At 45.3% G+C, this 24,579-nt stretch overlaps 1 protein-coding gene across 1 annotated transcript in view; it reads left to right on the forward strand.

The window, feature by feature from the left end:
- The first annotated feature begins 1,365 nt into the window (after positions 1–1,365).
- The window catches only part of LOC122920786, a 70,497-nt gene continuing 47,283 nt past the window's right edge, over positions 1,366–24,579 (forward strand). Inside the window, exon 1 of the mRNA XM_044270514.1 lies at positions 1,366–3,212. Within this exon, the coding sequence (XP_044126449.1) occupies positions 1,369–2,664 (1,296 nt within the window). The 5' untranslated portion in view covers positions 1,366–1,368 and the 3' untranslated portion in view covers positions 2,665–3,212. The remainder of the gene's footprint in view (positions 3,213–24,579) is intronic.

The following is a 24,579-nucleotide window of genomic DNA, read 5'->3' on the forward strand; positions in this document are numbered from 1 at the left end:
AAGACAGCTCAGCTTGGAGAAGCTGAGTATGGATCCGATGCTCGTCAATTTGTTGAAAGGAACTTTTACGTAGATGACGGGCTCAAATCCTTTCCTACTGCTAAAGAAGCAATTAATCTTCTTACCAGAACAAAAGAGATGCTAGCTGTAGCAAACTTGAGACTTCACAAAATTATATCTAACAGCCAAGAGCTAATGAATGCATTTCACCCTGAGGACTATGCTGCCAGTGTGAAAGACCTTGACCTTGGGTCAGACGCACCCCCTATGCAGAGAAGTCTAGGTCTGCTGTGGAACATCAAAGTAGACACATTCGCCTTCCAGGTGTCAACCTGTGACAAACCCTTCACCAAGAGAGGAGTCTTGTCCGTAGTGAACAGCATCTACGACCCACTGGGATTTATAGCCCCAGTCACCATCCAAGGTAAGATGTTATTAAGACAGCTTACAACTGATAACATAGATTGGGACACTCCGTTACCTATTGAGAAACAACGAAGATGGGAGAAATGGAGAGGTTCTCTGAAGACATTAGAACAGCTCCAAATTCCACGTTGCTATGCCCCAGTCTCCATCTCAGCCACTGTCCAGAGGGAAATCCATATTTTCTCTGATGCATCAGTTGAAGCTATAGCTGCAGTGGCCTATTTGAAGACCTCAGGAGTTAATGGAGACATACACTGCAACTTTGTTCTAGGCAAGACAAAGCTAACACCAAAACCCGCACATACCATACCCAGACTTGAACTTTGTGCAGCTGTGCTAGCAGTGGAAATAGCTGAAGTCATAAAGAGTGAAATGGACATTAACATTGATTCCTTCACATTTTACACAGACAGCAAGATAGTGCTTGGTTACATTTACAACCAAACTAAACAATTTTACGTGTACGTCAGCAATAGAGTAGAACGTATCAGAAGGTTCTCCTTGCCAAAGCAATGGCACCATATTCCCACTGACCTTAATCCTGCCGATTGTGGGACAAGAGCTATATCTCCAGTAGCTCTCCTCGACTGCTTGTGGCTGTCGCCTCCAAGATTTCTTTCTGAAAACTCCTACTCAATTCCCACGGACACTACCTATGAACTGGTACATCCTGACGATGATAAAGAAATCAGGTCTATGTACACCACACTGTGTACCTCTGCGAGTTCAGAACAAAAACTAAAGTCGCATCGTTTTGAACGTTTCTCAACCTGGTCATCAGCTGTTAGGACCGTTGCTTATTTGATACACATTGTCCATTGTTTTAAAAGGAGCTCAACTTCAGAATGTCATGGCTGGCATATCTGTACCAACCTCCCTACTGCAACGGAAATTGAGCAGGCGGAAAGGGTAATCATTCGCTGTGTACAACAAGAAGTGTACATGGAAGAGTTGCACAGATTCAAAGGTGGAATACCTCTATCAAAGGGTAGTTCACTATTTAATCTGAACCCTGTAGTCGATGACAATCAGTTGCTACGAGTTGGAGGTCGAATAGAGAAATCTGACCTGTGCAGCAAGGAACAAAACCCCGTCATCATACCAGGTCAGCACCACATTGCCACTCTTCTAATACGGCACCATCACGAACTAATACAGCACCAAGGCCGACAATTTACAGAAGGTGCTATCAGGTCAGCTGGCTTGTGGATTGTTGGAATGAAGAGATGTGTTTCTTCCCTGCTTTTTAAATGCGTCAAGTGTCGCAAGTTAAGAGGTAGACACCAACTACAACAAATGGCAAGCCTGCCATTTGATCGCCTAAGTACAGATCCACCTTTCACCTACGTTGGAGTTGATGTATTTGGTCCATGGACTGTGGTAACTCGTAGGACTCGCGGTGGAGCAGCCAATAGCAAGAGGTGGGCCGTGTTGTTTACCTGTCTCAGCGTACGAGCTGTACATATCGAGGTGATCGAGTCAATGGATTCGTCTTGTTTCATCAACGCTTTACGAAGATTCTTCTCCATCCGAGGACCTGTCAAACAACTAAGATCCGACTGTGGTACCAACTTCGTTGGAGCCTGTAAAGAACTTCAACTAGACAATTTCTTAGCAAACAATGGATGTACTTGGCTGTTTAATTCACCACATTCTTCGCATATGGGAGGATCCTGGGAGCGAATGATTGGAATCGCTCGAAGAATTCTCGATTCCATGTTGCAGGACCACAAGTCTTCACTATTGACTCACGAGACTTTGAGTACCTTTCTCTCAGAAGTATCCGCCATCATTAATGCAAGGCCTCTAGTACCAGTATCTTCCGATCCTGATGCTCCAATGATCCTTACCCCAGCCACACTCCTTACTCAGAAGGTTGGAACTACCGTGATATCTTCTGCCGAGATTGACCCGAAGGATATCTATAGGCGTCAATGGAAACGGGTGCAACACCTAGCCAATGTGTTTTGGCACCGCTGGAGAATGGAGTACCTGCATACCCTTCAAAGCCGTTCCAAATGGCAAACACCCAAGCCTAACCTCAAAGTAGGAGACCTTGTTCTTCTGAAAGATAGAGAGGTCTGTCGCAATGAGTGGCCTATGGGTCTTGTAACAGGCGTAATGCCCAGCGATGACGGAAAGGTTCGAAAGGTTGAAGTTAAGATAACTAAAGGAGGTTCTGCTCGGACTTTCTCACGACCAATCACGGAATTGGTGCTTCTTCTCCCAAGTGAGTGACTTAGGTAGGAGTACCGGCTATACCTGTTATGGCGGGGAGACTATCACTATTGACTGTGCTACTGTTGAAGTCCCACCATTACAAACGATAGACCGCAGGACTCAAGCCATCTGTTTTTTGGACGTCATGTTTCATTGTTCATTTACTGCATACCTTCTTGTGTTTGCGGGTATCTCGTATCTATGGTTTACACACCAGTTTTACCTTTAACGTTTCTTCCCCTACAGGTTCAAGTTGGACTTATCTTTATATATGTAATAGACTTTGAAATCTAAAGATTTCAGGCGGGGAGTGTCATGTTACATGATATTATTTTTTATTATGTACTGTCTCTTTAATGCCTATCTAGTTTGTCTCTTGTGGCTTTCCTTAGTTTGCATGCTGCTCAGTCTCCTCCCCCTCTTTGCTGTATCAGCCATTTTAATGCTGTAATTCATCTGACCTGTGTCTATTCTCTATACCTGCATGGAAGAATCGTTCTTTTACCTGTTGTAACTTGCATTCTACGGATCATACGACGAATAAACATCGCCAGATCTTCTTTCATGTGAGTTGGGACTGAGTAAGCTATCTGGAAAGGTGATTTGGGATGAATAATCTCTTCAGGGCAATGAGCTCCATGTGCTACTGAAAACCACATTCATAGCCTTTGCAGCCGATTCAGAATAACCAGAGAAGAGTCATATTTTCAAGCTCTGACTCATCTCAGGTTAATTTGCATATGTATCAAATCGTTTTTTTTTACACAATAAAAGCACACAGAGCTATGGGGACTGGGTATTGCGGATGTGCTAGCGGCCATCTAGCAACCCATGTCCTCAGCTTTATACCCCAAATCCTGGTGACAGGTTCCCTTTAACCTTTTCAGCACTTTGTGCTACAGTGTCTTTTCTGAGAACTCTTCACAAGACTTGCTGTTTTGGATATATTCTGACCCAGTCTTTCAGCATCACGATTTGGCCCTTGTCAAAGTCACTGAGAGCCGTAGGGCTGCATGAAAAACGCAGAATATAGAACATGCTGCGTATTTCATGCAACGCAGAAGTGATGCGTGAAAAAAAATGCTTATGTACACAGACACATTAAAATGAATGGGTCAGGATTCAGTTTGGGTTCTATGTGTTCACATCACGCATCGCACCCGCGTGGAAAACTCACTCGTGTGAAAGGGGCCTAATAGTTATTTTGAGGGTATACATACATATATATATCAGTTAATGAAGTATCTGCTATTTATCAAATTTCCCGAAATATAGAGGAGCAAAATATGATGCAGCATTTAGTGTTCTATTTGCTGCAGCATAATATTTAGGAATGAGCGAATTGACTTCGGATGAAACATCTGAAGTCGATTCACATAAAACTTCATTCTAATACTGTACGGAGCTGGATCTCCATACAGTATTCGAATGTATTGCTTCTGATGAGCCAAAGTTATCACTTTGCATAATAACTTCAGAAATTAATTTATACTGTAAAAAAAAAAACATTTTCCGAACTCTGGTTCGGTTCCAAGATTTGGTCCAGGGCTGTATAATTTTGCTGGTCACATAATTGAATCATGAACTGTCACTGACAGCCCATGGCCATATACATGGCTACAGCAAGAAAACAAAAACAGGCCTGTAGCCGGCCCTCCATGACAGCATGTAGTGACAGCTCATTTATCATAGAGACAAATGATATTTGTCCTGCATTCCCAGTGCTATGCAAAAGTAAAATATATGCACCCTTGGTGTGTGTATTATGATCTAATTATGGCAAAAGTAGTAAGATTTTGAGGAGTGAAATAAGAGGTCACTGTAGATAACAAATTCAATTGTCAGATACTGAAGCAAGTGACCTAGAAGAAGAGTGGACAACGTAGGGGGACAAGTGCTGAGCTTCAAAAAGTAGGTGGATAACGAAACCTCGCCTTTGCGTGTGCTCATTGAACACCTGATATTTGGGCAGCTGTAAAAAGAAGGTGATAAGGACAATTTGCACATCATTTCTTTCCTTCTGTCTCACTCTGGAGGCACTATTCAGAAAAATAGCCTATAGAACTTATCAGGGAAAAAATATGAGAACCCTTGGCCATTAATTTCAGATTTGTTTCAGCAGAAATTCCCAGTTAGATTCCAGTTAAGATTCTAGTGTCTATAAGCATATACACCGATTCCTGTCATGCTGCTAATGTTATATAGGAATAATTGTTATAAAGTGCCCATCTATTTGCCGTGTGAGATTTTATCACCATAAGTTCTACTGAGAAGTAATCAATCCTCTTGTATAGGTATAGTACAAAGCCTCATTTAGAGGTAATGTGAGTACATTTGAGCATCCATATTCGAGCTGCCAATTCCTATCCAGCAGCAGGTCTATTCATCCAAACTTACTGTGATCTTGACGGTCACTGCTCTGATGTCCTGGGTGGGCAGGGGCACCAGTCCACTCACCTTGTGCCATCTTTTCTAGTGGCTTAGAACCACTACTGTCCCACAGCTTCTGTGCAGTGGTTCCAGCCATCTGGTTCTGTCTCCTTCAGCTGGCCACAGCCTGCACTTGCCAGCTAGGCTTCTCCAGTCTGCTCCTTGGGTGTGGTAGCACTCCTTGGCTCTTAAAGGGCTAGTGCATGCATCCTAATTTCCCCCGGCCAATGCCTGGTCACCTCTGGGTACTTAAGGCACCTTCCTCTATGAGGTTATCTAGCTTGCTAGTTCCCTGCAAAGGACTGCTGTATCCGATTGTTTGCCCGTGTACTGACTTCTGCCTGATTCCTGGATTTTGACCCTCCTCCGCTCTGTACCAGTGCTCCCCTGCAGCAAAGTCCAGATCCATGTATAGGGTTCAAAAAATACCAGGGTACTGCCAGGATAACTCCCTTAAGTTTAGCTCTAAGCCAAATCTGTTGGCTGACCTAGTGATTCCACATCCACTGCCTTAACACAGCATCAGGGAACCCTATGATGCTACTGGTTTGGGTAATTAGCACTGTGGTCAGACCGGGGACTGGGTATGTAATATGGACATTAAGACTTTGCCACTGTCTAAATAAAGCCTAAGACTCTATGAGTTTTCCCTTGATGATTTGTAGTAGTCTTTGTACTCTGTAAATCTAAACTCAAGCCAATCTAACATATAAAGCTGAGTGTATGTATGTCCGCTAAAGGAATCCGCACCGTCGCATTTACAATCATGAAATTTGGCACACATGTACATCAGGTGTCCGGTAAGGTTTTAGACCGTGTCTCGGCTCTCTAGCATGTACCGTTCCGGAGATATTCCCCAAAAAATTCAAATATGGCACAGTCACATAATCTACATTAGCCAATAGAAGCCTGCAGGTATTTCTTCTCATATCTCAACTGCCATACACACGGTAACATGACCCTTATCAGCCAATCGAAGCTCGCAAGCCCTTAGTCTCCATAAAAAAGGGAATTTTACACCAGGTTTCCATAACAACCCAGCTATTTTTCTTCACTGCCATAAGTCAAATTTAAAGGGGTGGAGTGCTGTGGAGGTCACAGTTAAGGGGGCAGGCTGCTGTGGAGGTCACAGATAAGGGGACGGTCCACTATGGAGGTCAGTATTTAAGGGTCAGATTGCTGTAGAGGCCACTGTTAAGGGGGCGGGGTGTTGTGGAAATCACTGTTAAGGAGATGGGGTACTGTGGAGGTCACTAATAAAGGGGCGGCCGCTGTGGAGGTCATTGTTAAGGGGGTGGAATGCTGTGGAGGTCACTGTTAAGAAGGCAGGGCACTGTGGATGTCACTTTTAAAGGGGAAGCCACTGTGGGAGTCACTTTTAAGGCAGCGGGGTACTGTAGCAGTCACTGTTAAAGGGGCAGGCTCTGTGGAGTTCTCTGTTAAGGCGGCAGGGAACAGTGGAGGTTACAATTAAGGGGACGCTCCGCTACGGAGGTCAGTGTTAAGGGGTGGCGTGCTGTAGAGGTCACTGTTAAGGGGGTGGGCTGTTGTGGAGGCCACTTTTTAAGGGAACAGCTCAGTGGAGGTCACTGTTAAGGGGGCGGGTTATTGTGGAAATCACTGTTAACGAGACGTGGTAGGGTGGAGGTCACAAATAAAGAGCCGGCTGCTGTTGAGATCACTGTTAAAGGGGTGGGCCCTGTGGAGGTTACTGTTAAGGGGGAGGGGGACTGTGGAGGTGACTGTTAAGGAGATGGGCTATTGTGGAAATCACTGTTAAGGAGACAGGGTACTGTGGGGGTCACTAATGGGGCAACCGCTGTAGAGGTGACTTAAAGGTGTGGGCACTGTGGAGGTCACTGTTAAGGGAGCAGGGGACTGTGGATGCCACTATTAAAGGACAAGCAGGGTACAGTGGAGGCCACTGTTAAGGGAGCGGGGTACAGTGCAGGTCACTGTTAAGGGAGAAGGGTACTGTGGCAGTCACTCTTAAAGGGGCAGTTCCTGTGGAGGTCTCTGTTAAGGTGGGCCGGGAATGGTGGAGGTCACACTTAAGGGGACTGTAACCTATGATAAGGGGCGAGTGCTGTAGAGGTCACTGTTATAGTGGATACTGTCGATATCTTTTAACGACGCACACAAACATTACATTAAATAGATGAAATATACCCATGTGAAGCCGGGTTCTTCTGCTAGTAAATTAGTAAAAATAAAATTAATTTTTACTGTAATATACACGTATTTGTCTAACCACCCAGCCTTCCCTGACAAACCCCTGGAAATTGAGATATCAAAACTTTATGGCCATGTGATGGAAATGGTCTGAACTGTGGAAACTTTGTTTAAGTTGTTTATACCCTGTAGCTTTAATGCCAGACTGATTCTGTTCTTTGTGGCTTTCATGTGATACATTGCTAAAGAATGCTAACCATGAGATAAGATGTGGGACACACTTTTTAACTACTAAGATACTTAGTATGATCAGGAAGTATTGCCTTATATCAGTGATGGCTAACCTCCAGCACTCCAACTGTAGTGAAACTACGACTCCCAGCATGCTCCATTCAATTCAATGGAGTTCTGAGTACAGCCAAGCAAGTGTACAGTCGTGGCCAAAAGTTTTGAGAATTAAATAAATATTGGAAATTGGAAAAGTTGCTGCTTAAGTTTTTATAATAGCAATTTGCATATACTCCAGAATGTTATGAAGAGTGATCAGATGAATTGCATATTCCTTCTTTGCCATGAAAATTAACTTAATCCCCAAAATTCCACTGCATTTCATTGCTGTCATTAAAGGACCTGCTGAGATAATTTCAGTAATCGTCTTGTTAACTCAGGTGAGAATGTTGACGAGCACAAGGCTGGAGACATTATGTCAGGCTGATTGGGTTAAAATGGCAGACTTGACCTGTTAAAAGGAGGGTGATGCTTAAATTAATCATTGTTCTTCAATTGTTAACCATGGTGACCTGCAAAGAAACGTGTGCAGCCATCATTGCATTGCATAAAAATGGCTTCACAGGCAAGGATATTGTGGCTACTAAGATTGCACCTCAATCAACAATTTATAGGATCATCAAGAACTTCAAGGAAAGAGGTTCAATTCTTGTTAAGAAGGCTTCAGGGCGTCCAAGAAAGTCCAGCAAGCGCCAGGATCGTCTCCTAAAGAGGATTCAGCGGCGGGATCGGAGTGCCACCAGTGCAGAGATTGCTCAGGAATGGCAGCAGGCAGGTGTGAGTGCATCTGCACGCACAGTGAGGCGAAGACTTTTGGAAGATGGCCTGGTGTCAAGAAGGGCAGCAAAGAAGCCACTTCTCTCCAAAAAAAACATCAAGGACAGATTGATCTTCTGCAGAAAATATGGTGAATGGACTGCTGAGGACTGGGGCAGTGTCATATTCTCCGATGAAGCCTCTTTCCGATTGTTTGGGGCATCAGGAAAAAGGCTTGTCCGGAGAAGAAAAGGTGAGCACTACCATCAGTCCTGTGTCATACCAACAGTAAAACATCCTGAGACCAATCATGTGTGGGGTTGCTTCTCATCCAAGTGCGTGGGCTCACTCACAATTTTGCCCAAAAACACAGCCATGAATAAAGAATGGTACCAAAACACCCTCCAACAGCAACTTCTTCCAACAATCCAACAACAGTTTGGTGATGAACAATCCATTTTCCAGCACGATGGAGCACCGTGCCATAAGGCAAAAGTGATAACTAAGTGGCTCGGAGACCAAAACGTTGACATTTTGGGTCCATGGCCTGGAAACTCCCCAGATCTTAATCCCTTTGAGAACTTGTGGTCAATCCTCAAGAGGCGGGTGGACAAACAAAAACCCACTAATTCCGACAAACTCCAAGAAGTGATTATGAAAGAATGGGTTGCTATCAGTCAGGAATTGGCCCAGAAGTTGATTGAGAGCATGCCCAGTCGAATTGCAGAGGTCCTGAAAAAGAAGGGCCAACACTGCAAATACTGACTCTTTGCATAAATGTCATGTAATTGTCGATAAAAGCCGTTGAAACGTATGAAGTGCGTGTAATTCTATTTCACTACATCACAGAAACAACTGAAACAAAGATCTAAAAGCAGTTTAGCAGCAAACTTTGTGAAAACTAATATTTGTGTCATTCTCAAAACTTTTGGTCACGACTGTACATCTTGGGAGTTGTAGTTTTACCACAGCTGGATTGCCGGAGGTTAGCCGTCACATCCTTATATGAATAACTAATCAAATTACTAGTTTCGATTTCCACCCCCTTGGTGGTGTGCCTTCTTTGTTTTGTTACCTATAAGACTGATACTAAAGGTGGGGAATTTGCTTAAGACCACGGCAGGTTTTGTGTGTTTTCCTCCGAGCTTGTATATTCTTTTATCTAATCGGGATCAGTGCTGTAAAGGCAGAAGAACGTGGATTACGCTCACATCCACCTGGTAACAAGGCAGAGTACTTTGTTCTTGACCAGCTGTGTGTTCATCTATAGATGTGTTTTGTATTTGCTACAACTGTAATTTTGGTCCTCTGACCAACCTGTAACATTGTAGCATTGTATTTTGTTTACGAAGTGCTTTGGCCTCGGGTGATATATACTGTACTATGTATATCTTGGTTTATAATAGGATTACACAATCGTATAAGCCTGCACTGTTCAGGTTAACATATTGACCTGGGCAAGCAGCGACCTATTCATTTATTTTTCTCGGCCACAATCATTACTTCTTGGTTGATGGTTGCAGGTCTTTTCTAATATCATCTGTACTGCCAGTTATTGTGTTTGGCTGTCTTGCCTTGTCTTTGTTGCCAATAAGAAAAAAATTAAGAGAATATAACTGACAAGAAGATTGCCAGGATGGGAGATCCTGACAGTGAGAATATGGGTGGAAGACTGTCAAAAGTAGATCAGGTCAGGTTCTTAGTCAAACAAGAAAATAATAATTTGTATTCATGCAGCCAGCTTTGAAGAAGTATTAACAGGGACTAAAGTATAAAGGGAAATTCATGTTTCACATCAGTGAAATGCTAATGTGTTGTTGTTAAGAGGGAGCTGAAATATGAGCCAAATAAAGAAGTGTCCTCATTTAAATGGAAAACTATTGCACATATTAGATTGTTGAAATCTGTTTATGGAAGTGATAATTCGGCTACAGGTTATCAGCCAAGGCAAACCATCATGTAGGGGACTGGATGGAGTGGACTTATAAGGCACATACTGTAGTGCTGAGAATTCCACATTTCATGAAGATTACATTGCAAATGCAGTTTCGGTTTCTCGAAATGACTTCCAGTACCACAGCTCAGAGGTGTTAGTGATTCACAACATTTTTATGCATTGAATTGTAAATGAAGAGAAAATGACAGTGTTTATTGGGCCAGTGCGAAGGAGTATTTCACTAATGTTACTAATCTAGCTTAGTTTGGTTCTTTTCTACTGTTTAGGGTTCCCATGGGACAATCTAACAGCAGGAGGTCCTGCTGCTGGTGGCTCCCATGGCTAGCAGTTCTCCCATGATACCGACTGATTGCAGGTGATCCTGTTTGCTGGGTGCCCTCATGATCAGCTTTTTTCTCATAAGACCAGCTGATAGCAGAGGTCCTGTTGTTGGGTGCCCTCATGATCTGCTTTTTTCTCATAAGACCAGCTGATAGCAGAGGTCCTGTTGTTGGGTGCCCTCATGATTAGCTGTTTTCTCATGACCAGCCTAGCAGAGGTCCTGTTGCTGGTTGCTTCATGACCTGCTATTTGATGTGTAATGGTCAGGTAATGACAGTATGTCCTGTTGATGAGTGGCCACTGCCCACCTTTTATCCCATGATACCAGCTGATAGCAGGGGGCTCAGTTGATGGGTACCCCTTTGACCAGCTGTTATGTCAGAAGGAGCGGCAAGGTAAATGTCTGTTTACTGTTGCATTGCAGGGCACCAATTGAAATGGATGCATATCCATTGATTACTATGGATGCTTGTACTCGAAAAATTAGAATATCGTGCAAAAGTTCATTTATTTCAGTAATGCAACTGAAAAGGTGAAACTAACATATGAGAGAGACTCATTACATGCAAAGCAAGATATTTCAAGCCTTTATTTGTTTTAATTTGGATGATTATGGTTTACAGCTTTTGAAAACCCCAAATTCACAATCTCAGAAAATTAGATTACATGAAATCAATAAACAAAGGATGTTAAATAGAAAAATGTAGGACCTATGAAAAGTATAATCATGCATATGTACTCAGTACTTGGTTTGGGCCCCTCAATGCGGCGTGGCATGGATGCCATCAGCCTATGGCACTGCTGAGGTGTTATGGAAGACCAGGATGCTTCAATAGCAGCCTTCAGCTCTTCTGCATTGTTCGGTCTAATGTCTCATCATTCTCTTGGCAATGCCCCATAGATTCTCTATGGGGTTCAGGTCAGGTGAGTTTGCTGGCCAATCAAGCACAGTAACCCCATGGTCATTGAACCAGGTTTTGGTACTTTTGGCAGTGTGGGCAGGTGCCAAGTCCTGCTGGAAAATGAAGTCACTATCTCCATAAAGCTCGTCTGCGGAAGGAAGCATGAAGTGCTCCAAAATCTCCTGGTAGATGGCTGCGTTGACTCTGGACTTAATGAAGCACAGTGGACCAACACCAGCAGATGACATGGCTCCCCAAATCAACACAGACTGTGGAAACTTCACACTGGACTTCAAGCACCTTGCATTGTATGTCTCTCCAATCTTCCTCCAGACTCTGGGTCCTTGGTTTCCAATTGAGATGCAAGAGTTGCTCTCATCAGAAAAGATGATTTTGGACCACTGAGCAACAGACCAGTTCCTTTTTTCTTTGGCCCAGGCAAGACGCTTCTGACGTTTGTTGTTCAGGAGAGGCTTGACAAGAGGAATACGACATTTGAAGCCCATGTCCAGGATCCGCCTGTGTGTGGTGGCTCTTGATGCACTAACTCCAGCCTCAGTCCACTCCTCGTAAAAGTCCCCAACACTTTTGAATGGCCTTTTCCGGACAATCCGCTCCAGATTGCGGTCATCCCTGCTGCTTGTGCACCTTTTTCTTTTACATAACTTTCTATTAATGTGCTTTGATACAGCATTTTGGGAACATCCAACTTCTTTTGCTATTACCTTTTGAGGCTTTCCCTCCTTATGGAGGGTGTCAATGATGGCTTTCTGCACAACTGTCAGGTCAGCAGTCTTTCCCATGATTGTGATTCCTACTGAACAAGACTGAGAGACAATTTAAAGGCTCAGGAACCCTTTGCAGGTGTTCTGGATTAATTTGCTGACTAGAATGTGACACTTTGAGCCTAGAATATTGAACCTTTTCACAATATTCTAATTCTCTGAGATTGTGAATTTGGGGTTTACATAAACTGTAAGCCATAATCATCCAAATTATAACAAATAAAGGCTTGAAATATCTCGCTTTGCATGTAATGAGTCTATCTCATATATTAGTTTCACCTTTTAAGTTGCATTACTGAAATAAATGAACTTTTGCACAATATTGTAATTTTTCGAGTTTCACCTGTAGTTTTACAAGCTTGTTTGGGGCAACTTCTTTTGTTCAATGTGTTCTAATAGGTCATAAAAATAGGATTATCTAAGACAGCCCATTGGAGGAAAGTTAAGGATATTGTATAATAGATTTAGGTATATTTTAGTCCACATTCTTTCCATTAAATAACACCCACATTTCATACATGATCCCCAATGAACAGGAGGTGTTACCAAGAACTAAAGGACAGAGAATAGGCGATGTGATTGATGCCATACAGCAGGGGTATCCACCCTTTTTGATGAAAGAATGTTATTTGACTGCTGTCAGTATCCTCAGAGGAGCAGGCCTCAGTAATAACCATATTATACTGATACCTTCCTTTAGAGGACAATAGCCTATAACATTCTGTTATTCTGTAATTCTTGGTTATGCATGTTTTTAATACATTTTAAGGTGGCCGCAAGGTGGTATGACAGATGTCTCCTGCATTGGTTGCTGATGCTTTACCTGACTGCATTCTAAAATAATTACTAAACTCTCCTTACTAGATGTCTTTTAGTAAACCACACACACTATTTAATGAAATGTGCCACTAAAGTTATAAAAGGCATAATTTTAAGTCATGGGAAAAATGGCGCAAGCAGCACCAAATCAGAATGGTGCACATGGCATTATAAATGTGATGCCACTTACTCAACATGTTAGACACTTTTCTATCTAAAAGGAGAAGTCAAACATCACAAAAATAAATTTCATGACTCTAAGCCACGTCACTTTCCATGCATTTTTCAAAACTGTTGACGAAGGCTTAAAAATGTTTTGTCTTTGTTCAAATACCCATTTATGGGCAGGGCTGGAAGCGTCTTGGACGTGGGTAAGGCATGCCAAACCTAAACTATGGCTGAGTTGTGCCGGGAGCCACGGGCGTGGGTAGGCCTGGAGAGGGCAAAAGAGACAAGTACACTGTGTCGTGCAAACCGGTTTATTGTGTGCTACAGCCTGGGATATTTCCCTATGTGGATTCGGGATGTATCTGTTGAAACAAGAAGATCTCCAGCGTCCCATGGAACGGATGACATGAGCAGGGACTTGGTGTTTTGAAGCTGACGAAGCCGCTCCGATGCAGAATGAGTGACCCGAGATGACGCCTGGGTCGTACCCAAGGCCTGCCGTTAGCGAACGGATATGGGACGTGAATTGATGTGAAGAGAGGGGTTTATCTTTGAAGGGTAGGAGAGGACTGTTGGGAGGAGCAGACTGTAACAGGGATAATAATTTGTTAAGAATCCAGACCGGGCACCAGTTGTTTTGGGTAGGGAAATATTTAATCTCCGTGGGTGGCCCTGTTTGGCTTGTTTTGGTCAGTGGTAGGCTGAGTATGAAATGGTCATTATGCCACGACAGCTGGTCTTTGCGAAGACAGCCGTGCCCCGGGGTGCTGCCGGTGAATTCTCCTGGACGGAGAAAGCCGTAAAAACTTAAAAACATGGCTGCTTGTAATACCGTGCTGGTCAAGGGCCCAAAAGGGGAGCCGTCTAGCGCGGAAGACAGATCCCTGAACAGCTTGGTGGACACCGGTTGTCTGCGGGAGGGAGTTTGTTTGGCGGTTTTCTGAATTCCCCTAAGGGCTGCCTTGATGGCCTGGTTTGAGAAAATGGAAGAACGATCCGGATTACTAAGCATGAAGTGGTGTTGGAGGCCTGCTAGGTATATTTTGATGGAACTGTGAGAGAGTTTGAGTTGGGATTGACAGAAAGCTATGAACGCCAGCAGGTACGATGTTTCGTCCCGGTCGCCCTGAGGGTAAAGGAGTCTAAACCTACTGAATGCTTTCAACCCGGTTCTGTAATTCCTGGCCGTGTTTGGGGCTAAGGATTGGCTTATGAAATGTTTTGCTGTCGAGATGAGAGACTCTAGTCCATCACTAGAGTGTTGTGTGGCGGAATTGAGGCTCCCGTGGGATCCGCGTCGGGCATCTCCTGGAAAAAAAACCGAAAAATTTAATCTAGACAATGCATCTGCTGCTACATTTTTATGTCCCTGAATGTGTTCCCCTGCAAAACGGAAATTAAAAGAAAGGGACAGCCATACTAGTCTGCGTAGCAGTGACATGATTTTTGGGGACTTAGCCCTTTGTTTGTCGAGGATGTCAACTAATGCCTGGCTATCCGTGACAAAAAGGACAGAGGAATTGGCCCACTGTTTTCCCCAGACTTGAGCGGCTGCTACTATGGGATAAAGCTCTATGAGGGGGGATGATTTTAAAGCATCTATGTCGGAGCTTAATTCTGGGGGCCATTTGCCCGCCATCCAATGGTTGCCAGAAATAGCAGCAAACCCGACTGACCCCGCTGCATCTGAAAAAATGATGGGGGAGAGTGAGGTTCGGGGAGGAATAAATAAAGAAATACCGTTCCAGTTTGACAAGAATGACTTCCACATGTGCAGATCTGCCCTGGCATGACTGTCTAAAGAAATTGTGCTGTCCTGATCCTGAGCTTCAGGAAGAAGCTGCAGCAACCTTGACATAAACGATTTACCCTGCGGCATGACCCTGGTCGCAAAATTGAGCATTCCCAGAAGAGACTGAAGTTCCGTTTTGGTGATGGAGTTTCCTAGTACTGCTCTGTCCATGGCTATGCGGATTTTACTTAATTTCTCTGGAGGAAGCCTGGCTTCCATACGGACCGTGTCCAAGATGATACCTAGGAAGGTGACCTGTGTGGCTGGCCCTTCTGTCTTTTTTTGAGCTAACGGGACCTGTAACTGATTAAAGAACTCCGTCAAAGTGTTTAAACCGGTCGGGTGAGGATGCCGCTTCTCAATTATCAAGAAGTCGTCCAGATAGTGGATGACCATTGGCAAACCGCCGTGGTGAACCAATATCCAGTGGAGGGCCTGTGCTAACTGGTCAAAGAGCCATGGACTGCTTTTGCAACCGAAAGTGAGACGATTTGCAAAATAAAATTTATTGGACCATCTGATGCCATAAAAACCCCAAAGCTGTGGCTGGATGGGCAGCAGCTTGAAGGCGTCAGCTATATCTGCCTTGGTGAGCCAAGAACCCTTGCCTGAGAGCAAGATGAGTTGGACTGCCTGATCGATAGAAGAGTATCTCATTGAGTACTCCTCTGATGGAATCAGTGAATTCAGGCTGGGGGTGGACGAAGCATGTGGAGCAGACAAATCGTAGATCATACGTTTTTTATTCGATGACTGTTTAGACACAATGCCGATAGGACTGATGCGCCAGTGCTGAAAGGGAACATCAGAAAAGGGGCCCAGCAAGAAACCTTTATTGACCTCTGCTTGTATCAATGTCTCGACTGCTTCTGGGTCATGACTGGCCGACAGTAAATTGGAACCCTCCCAGTTGGCTTGAGGAAGAGCGACTAACCCTGTGTGAAACCCTTCGTGGAACCCAGCTATTAAGGATTCAGTGAAGACTCGGTCAGGATGGTTTTTGAGGAGACTTGACAGCAGTTCGACATTGATGTCGGTTAGTCATAACTGCTTTGAGGCTTTCCTAGGGCACAAGGAGCGTGGGTGAGCTCTGAAACACAATGAACAGATGTGCAGGGCCCGACACGCATTGAAGGCACAACTTCCCAAGTTAAAGTTATTGCATAATTGGCTTTTGCCGAGGTAGATTATGGGCCGGCCTAGTTTGTCCACTGAACTGGGATTACCCTGAGCACCGGAGGGACCGGGCCACGCCCCTTGCGGCGTGCCAGGGCTAGAGTTCGGGCACCAATCTGTTAAATGAAATATGGATTGGCAGTTCGAGCAGGTGGGGGCCCTGAGACCTGCAAAGTGCCGGCAAAATAGCTCGGTGTCCATCTCCGCCCAATTGGTGACAAACTGGAACTGGGAAAGTGCTGCTGCAGCTTTAGCGGAGAAGGACCGGTGGTAATCGTAAAATGCCGATCCACCATATTTCTGACCCAGGTCGGTGACCTGGTAAAGATATCTGTCCAGTTCCTCCCTTCTGTCTGGCTGGGCTGAACAGACCACATCTCTATATACGCTGAAAGCTAGCACGAATTCCGGAATGGTCAGCTTCCTGTTGAGACGTGCATCTTTAGCTTTCATGACTATGGACACGTCCCCACAGTTAATCACGCGACTTTCTGGAACATCGTGGGATGCAATGAGAATGGAGGCTAGATTTATATCTTTCCCTGCCACAATGTCCTTTTTTAGATTCTCTGGCAGAAAGTGGGACGGGGCAATTTGGGGGGTAGGTATGTGAATACCTGGGAGAGACTGTGGGATGGCCAGGGATGATGTGGTAGCCTGACTTTGACCGGATGTTGAGGGCTGGACTTCCAGAACGTCGACTCTGGACTGGATGTCCGAGACCGAACTGACCAAACCACTGATGGAGGATTGGAGCTGAGACAGTGAGAGCTGAATTGATGACAGGGAAGTTTGTTCCCCAGAGGGCCCAGCCTCAGACATCAAAATTCTGAAAAGTTCTGCTTTTCTGGCAGATGCAGGATACCGGATCCCTTTCCTATTCAGCTCAGCAATTAACTTTGGGATGGTCCAGCTCCAGAGGGATCTGTTGGTGACCCGACCTGAGACTGCAGAGCCTAAGGAAGAGACGTTGTCTTCTATATCGGACACCTGTGACATCTTGGACCCGCCTTAAGCTGAACCGACTTTTGACGAATGACTTGATCTGGATTGCCGCGGACAGAAAAACCAAAAATAAGAGCTAGACAAGGTATATGTGGACTGAAATAAGCAAGAACAGAACCTACCAGTGATATAACTCTTGTATCGAATATCTTACCTTGCGGAACTTTAGCCTACTTTCTACTTGGAAATTATAGCAGCTGGAAACACTTCTAGGAATCTGAGGGAAAATTTAAGTAGACTGAATGACGTAGCCGTGAGAAAGGATGGGAACCGTGAGACCCTTGAACGTCCGTAAGGCTCATGAAGCCGAGCCTATGCAGACTAGGACAGGGTATGGCGAACCCAGTGGCACACTAGATTGAACAGCCCAGATGATCCGGGTGATATACCACATTGAACTTGGCCTGGACGATCCAGGTGACATACAACATCGACACTGGACCTGGATGATCCAGGAGGTACGCATGCGAGACATGTCCTGGACGATCCAGGTGACCCTTCAGGAACGTGCCTGGAAGGTCCAGGAAACGCGCGACACTGGACCATGGCCTGGACGATCCAGGTGACAAAAAACATTGGACTAGGCCTGGACGATCCAGGTAACGTACAACATGAGACCAGGGCCTGGACGATCCAGGTAACATACAACATGAGACCAGGGCCTGGACGATCCAGGTAACATACAACATGAGACCAGGGCCTGGACGATCCAGGTAACATACAACATGAGACCAGGGCCTGGACGATCCAGGTAACATACAACATTGGACTGGGCCTGGACGATCCAGGTAACATACAACATTGGACTGGGCCTGGACGATCCAGGTAACATACAACATTGGACTGGGCCTGGACGATCCAGGTAACATACAACATTGGACTGGGCCTGGACGATCCAGGTAACATACAACATGAGACCAGGGCCTGGACGATCCAGGTAACATACAACATTGGACTGGCCTGGACGATCCAGGTAACATACAACATGAGACCAGGGCCTGGACGATCCAGGTAACATACAACATTGGACTGGGCCTGGACGATCCAGGTAACATACAACATGAGACCAGGGCCTGGACGATCCAGGTAACATACAACATTGGACTGGGCCTGGACGATCCAGGTAACATACAACATGAGACCAGGGCCTGGACGATCCAGGTAACATACAACATTGGACTGGCCTGGACGATCCAGGTAACATACAACATGAGACCAGGGCCTGGACGATCCAGGTAACATACAACATTGGACTGGGCCTGGACGATCCAGGTAACATACAACATGAGACCAGGGCCTGGACGATCCAGGTAACATACAACATTGGACTGGGCCTGGACGATCCAGGTAACATACAACATTGGACTGGCCTGGACGATCCAGGTAACATACAACATGAGACCAGGGCCTGGACGATCCAGGTAACATACAACATTAGACTAGGCCTGGACGATCCAGGTAACATACAACATGACCAGGGCCTGGACGATCCAGGTGACATGCAACGTTGGCACTGAGCCTGGACGATCCAGGAGACATACAACATGAAGATGGAACCAGAGTGACATGCGGGGTGTGCTGGGGAACTGCAGAGAGTGGGGGCACAGGGCTGGACTTGCTGGGACAAACTCTTCTCAGACCTCATTCATCTGAAAAGACGAACTGATATGCCTGAGAATATCTAAGTGAGTGACCAGTTTGGAACGGCAACATGCCAGAACCTCGCCGCGTGTGGATGTGACCCATCTTCTGAGTGCCTGGCAGTGTCACCATGCGGGTCACAGACCGACCCTGATGGAACGCCATGAGTCCAGAGCCACACACTGCAGTCATACTGCGGTACCTCACGCTGGGGAAGGAGGACTCCGGTGCGGCTCCGGCGGGTGAGTGTGTGGGAACGGTCTGTGCTCCGCCTGGGGAGGCTGAATGGGGCAGGCGGAAGTAAGTGCGTTCCACCTTGGACCGCAAGACGACTTGGGGAAGCGCTGCTGCCGGCTGTGCGCGTGACGGAGGCGGGCGGAAGTAGGTGCGTTCCACCTTGGACCGCAAGACGACTTGGGGAAGCGCTGCTGCCGGCTGAGCGCGTACAGGAGGCGGGCGGAAGTACATGCGTTCCGCCTTGGACCGCAAGGTGATTTTAGGGAAGCACTGCTGGAGGACGTACGGGAGTATCACGCTCCATAAACTTACTTTGAGGAGAAAGACTTCTCACCGGACTGTAGCACCGTGCAGCAATTCACTCTGGACGAGAGAGAGAAACAAACAGCTTGCTAGACGGCTAGAAGTGGCTCCTCCTACGAACGTAAGTGAGACACACCACCTGAGGGGAGACCTTGACAGGCATATATAGGGAGCTACGCCCTGCCCACAAATACAGGCTGAAATCAGCCTTAATACTTGTGGGGATGGGGGTACCTCTGCAAAATTGGCCCCCATTCTGGAGGCTCAGCCTATCCATATGTTACATGAAAATGAAAGCTGAATCACCACTTTTTTTCCAAAATATCTTTGATATGAGGTTTACTGATGTAGCAGGATGTAGATCAAGTTGTCAGTGTTTCATCATGAGGTTCACATGGTCAGTATTTCTTATCAGTATCAAAAGGACCTTTGATGACATAATCGCATTCACCACGTGGTGAGCACGGTGACGACAGCGCAGGTCCTGCTGAATGAAGATAGAAGATCCTTATACCTTCATTCAGCAGGACCTGCCTTGACGTCTGAGCGCGATTACGTCATCAAAGGTCCTTTTGCAGGTCCTGAAAGAAGAAGAAAGAAGACTATGCCGGCTGCGCGAACAAGTGGATGAGGTGAGTTAATTTGTAAAAAAAAAAAATGTAACCCTTCAATCGACATTTTTGTAAGCATTCTATATTAAGAATGTTATTATTTTCCCTTATAACCATGTTATAAGGGAAAAAAAAAAAATGAGTTTACTTTAATGGGGTTCGGGGTTGTTCATCCCTATCATCTCTTAGCAACCATGCGTGAAAATCACTCCGCACTTGCTTGCGGATGCTATGCGATTTTCACACGGCCCCATTCATTTCTATGGGGCCTGCGTTGCGTGAAAAATGCAAAATATAGAACATGCTGCGATTTTCAAGCAACTCACAAGTGATGTGTGAAAATCACCGCTCATCTGCACAGCCCGATTGAAGTGAAGGGGTCCGGATTCAGTGCGGATGCAATGCGTTCCTCTCACGCATTGCACCCACGTGGAAAACTCGCTCGTGTGAAAGGGGCCTAAGTGTGGTCGTAGCCTCAGTGTTTTGGGGATCCCAGGTGTTTTCTACCTCTAGATTAACTGAGTGAAACCTTCTGTGGCACTTGTAGTGAATGAGGAAAAAGAGGGGGCCGTGTTAGTTTTTAGTCATCTGTCATGGCAGCTTTTGCCGCCAGGCAGGAAATTTCCGGGACAGAAATCTTTGTGATATTAAAAGGAGGCAATCCCTGAATGTTCCTTTATCGCTATTCTTAAACTCTGCTGAACTTGCACTTTCCACTTGGATTTAAATGATGTTTTGTAAAAGCTTGGAGTCTCTACAGGACACATGATTATGGATCATATCTGTGATCAAAGCTGTTATAGTTCTGTAATGTTTCTGACTAGTTGTCCTGGGGAGCAGTTATAATTGGCCCTTTTACACAAGGATCAGGTAATTTATCAGAGATGAGCGTTCGTAAAAGCTGCCTACATGTGCCACTGATCATCAAACAAGGAAAGCGCTCATTTGTTGGTTATAACATTTTTGTATGGCAGATAAAATCACTGTTTTGCTGGCAGAAGAGCATCTTGTGTAAGGACTGTGTGACATTTGCGTTTCACAGATTCGTCAGGCTGCTCCGTATGCCGAGAGGCCACTTGAATAACATAGACAGAACATTATATCTTATCCAAGCATGTCCAGTCTTCATATAGCAATACAGATACTAGAGGGTAAAGGTAAATGAGAACAAAATAGTATATCTTATCCAGCATAGCATGACAGATCTTCATAGACTATAGAGACGTATTGGCAACAGATAGCCATCAGAGGGAGACAGACAACACCTGGACAAGGGAGGGGGGACGAACCCGGAACAGGGGGAAAGGGGGGGAAGACAGATGGAGAAAATAATAATAAAAAAGGGGGAGGGTGGACCCCCACACACACAATCTCTAAGTCTCCATTAGGCCAGTAAAGCCTGATAGTCCAGTGAACTCTGGAACACAAACCATGGGGTCCAAGAGGTAATGAAAGCCTCGTTGGTGTTTCTCAAAAGAGCTGTGAGCTCCTCCATTCTCCGTAGGTCTTCCACCTTGTGAACCCAAAGATCTACAGAAGGTGGGAAAGGGGATTTCCACCTGGCTGGAATGCAGGCCCGAGCAGGACTTACCAAATGTCGTAAGATTGACTTACTGAAAAGACCAGAGGGCAAATCCGAAAGGAATAGCAAAAAGAAACCAGGGGTATTTGGTATGGAGTACCGGAAAAATGTAAGCAAGGGTCCTGTGGACCAGAACTGTCTGAGCTTGCTACAATGCAAAAGATATGAATCAGAGAGCCTTGCGCTGATTCACATCGCCAACACAACGGAGAGGCTGAAGGAGACATTTTATGTAGAGGAGTCGGTACATAATACCATCTATACAGTACTTTGTAACCTGCTTCCTGAAATTTGATAGCTATAGAGGATTTGTGTGTGAAACTGTATAGTCTTGGCCATTGGTCAGAGGGGATGTCCATTTCCAGATTAAAGGCCCATCGGTCGATGTAGGGAGGCTGTAAATCCTACTGGGGAAACACCAAAACCTTATAGAATTCAGAATGCCGGTAAACACCCAAGCCAATACACACTTTTTTGAAAGGAGGAAGAGGTCTGTCAAATCCTGGGGCCGTGGGGATAGTGGATAGGTAATGGGACAGCTGCCTAACTCTTCAAGGCCCCCAGGTACATGAGTCAGAGTGATTTATTAGTTCACGATATGTAAAGCATCGTCCTGATGTTCTAAAGTAAGGGGCTCGACACTAACCTCCCATGCGCTAGGTCATAAAAGGGCCAGGAGAACAGCTGACTGGGAAATCTAGGTGTCCTAGGACTGGGAACAGTGGGGATGGGGCTGGTGAAATCGAAGTCAGGCTAGCATTTTTGCAAAATTGGAATAGGGTAGGGCCTATGGTAGGATGGGTAGAAAGTGCATTAGGGATCTGGGACAACGCCCACTATAAAAAAGAAAGGGAGGACTGCGAGCACAGATGTTCAATGGTAAACCATTGTTTAAAAGGAGCGTGACCGCACCAGTCCAAGACCCGCTGGAGCATGGTGGCTGCATAAAAATTACGCAGATCAGGTATCCCCAGACCCCCTGCTTCTTAGGGGTATGAAGTAAGGAACAAGCAAGCCTTGGTCTCTCACCCGCCCAGATAAACTTAAAAAGATCTTGGTGTGCAGTAGCAAAGAAACTTGGGGGCAATTTTATGGTAATGGTTTGAAAGAGGTACAGCAGACGAGGAAGAACATTCATCTTAAATATGGCACAACGGCCAAACCATGTGTATATTCCCTTAGACCATCTATTGAGGTCCTCTTTAAACCAACATAAAAGGGGAGCAATTCCTGCTGTAAACCTCTTTCAGATCCCTTGGGATCCAGGTCCCCAGGTATTTGACAGTTCCCACTGCCTATTTAAATGGAAGGGAGGTGGCTAGTGTGGATTCCAGTGAGTTTGCTAATGATATATTTAAAGCCTCTGATTTTTGGAAATTGATTTTCAGGTCATCCGCATATGAAGCAATCTTAAATACTTGGGCACCTAAGGAGAGGCCTGCAATATTACGATTCATCCTCACTGTATGGAGCAGGGGCTCTAAGGTTAGGACAAATATCAAGGGAGAGAAGGGACAAAAGCCGACAAGAGACCATTAACCTTTGTCGAAGCCGTTGGGAGGTATACAGGGAATGGATCCAAGCCATCATGGAGTAACCTATGTCCACATGCTTCAGGACTGCAAAAAGCCAAGGCCAACTCACTCTGTCAAATGACTTTTCGGCATCAGTGGACAAAAGACAAAAAGAGGAGCACTGCAATTTTGCATGGTGGTTCAGGTTCAACACTTTAATATTATTATCTCAAGCCTCTCTAGATGGGATGAAGCCCACTTGATCAGTATGGATAAGACCTGGTAGAAGAGGGACAAGTTGCGTAGCTAGAATTTTTGCAAACAACTTGAAGTCTACATTTAGCAGTGAGATAGGGCGTTAACTTGCACATGCAGCTGGATCCTTTCCTTCTTTATGTATAACTGTGATATGTACATGTGTCATGTACCTAGCAAGTGGACTCCCTGTTGCTACCTTGTTCAAAGCCTTAGTGATCGGGGCCTTCAGGAGGGGTAGGTATTTTTTGTAATAGGAAGCTGTTAGTCCGTCCGGACTGGGGGCTTTACTGGGTTGCACAGATTTTAATGCCTCAGTTTGTTCCTCCTCTGAGATAGGTTTATCTAAGGCTACTTTCACACTTCCGCTTTCCCTTTCCACTATTGAGATCCGTTTATACTGTAGGATCTGAATAGCGGGGGAAAACGCTTTCGTTTTGTCCCTATTCATTGTCAATGGGGACAAAACTGAACTGAACGAAACAGAATGCACCAGAATTAATTCCATTCCATTTGGTTGCATCCCCATCGTGGACAGAATAACACTGCAAGCACCTTTTTTTTTTTTGGCTGCAATGTGGTGCAGAGCAAGACGAATCCGTCCCGACATACAATTTAAGTCAATGGGGACCTATCCAGTTTCTCTGACACAATAGAAACCGGATACGCCCCCCATTGACGTTCAATGGTGTTCATGACGGATCCGTCTTGGCTATTTTAAAGATAATAAAACCGGATCTGTTCATAAGAGAAGCGTTTTTGCTGATCCATGACGAATGCTGCAAAAATGCCTATGTGAAAGTAGCCTAAGTCAAGGGAGAGCTTCCCGTGGGATTTTTGGGAGACCCGAATCGGAAAGTAACACGAGAGAACCATATGGACATCTTGGCCGATTTCTAGGTCCTGTATCAGGGACTCATTCAGCTGCCATTGCTATGACCTAGGAGCAGGAAGAGTATATTTCAGAGAAACATGGAGCATAGCATGATCTGAAAAAGTCATAGAATCGGTGGTGGAGGAGGCAAGAAGGGGTACCACTGAATGCCGTATGAGGAAATAATCTAGGCGAGAGTACACATCCCTTGCCGGAGAATAGTAGGTATAATCGCGAGCATCTGGGTTGACCGCCCTCCACACATCAACCAACTGATGGAAATGAAGAAGGCGCTTGATGTGATGGAGATAAGAGAAGGCCAGATGAGAGGCTCCCCTCAAAACA

This window comes from Bufo gargarizans, chromosome 10 (assembly GCF_014858855.1).
Source record: "Bufo gargarizans isolate SCDJY-AF-19 chromosome 10, ASM1485885v1, whole genome shotgun sequence".
Classification (NCBI taxonomy): Eukaryota; Metazoa; Chordata; class Amphibia; order Anura; family Bufonidae; genus Bufo; species Bufo gargarizans.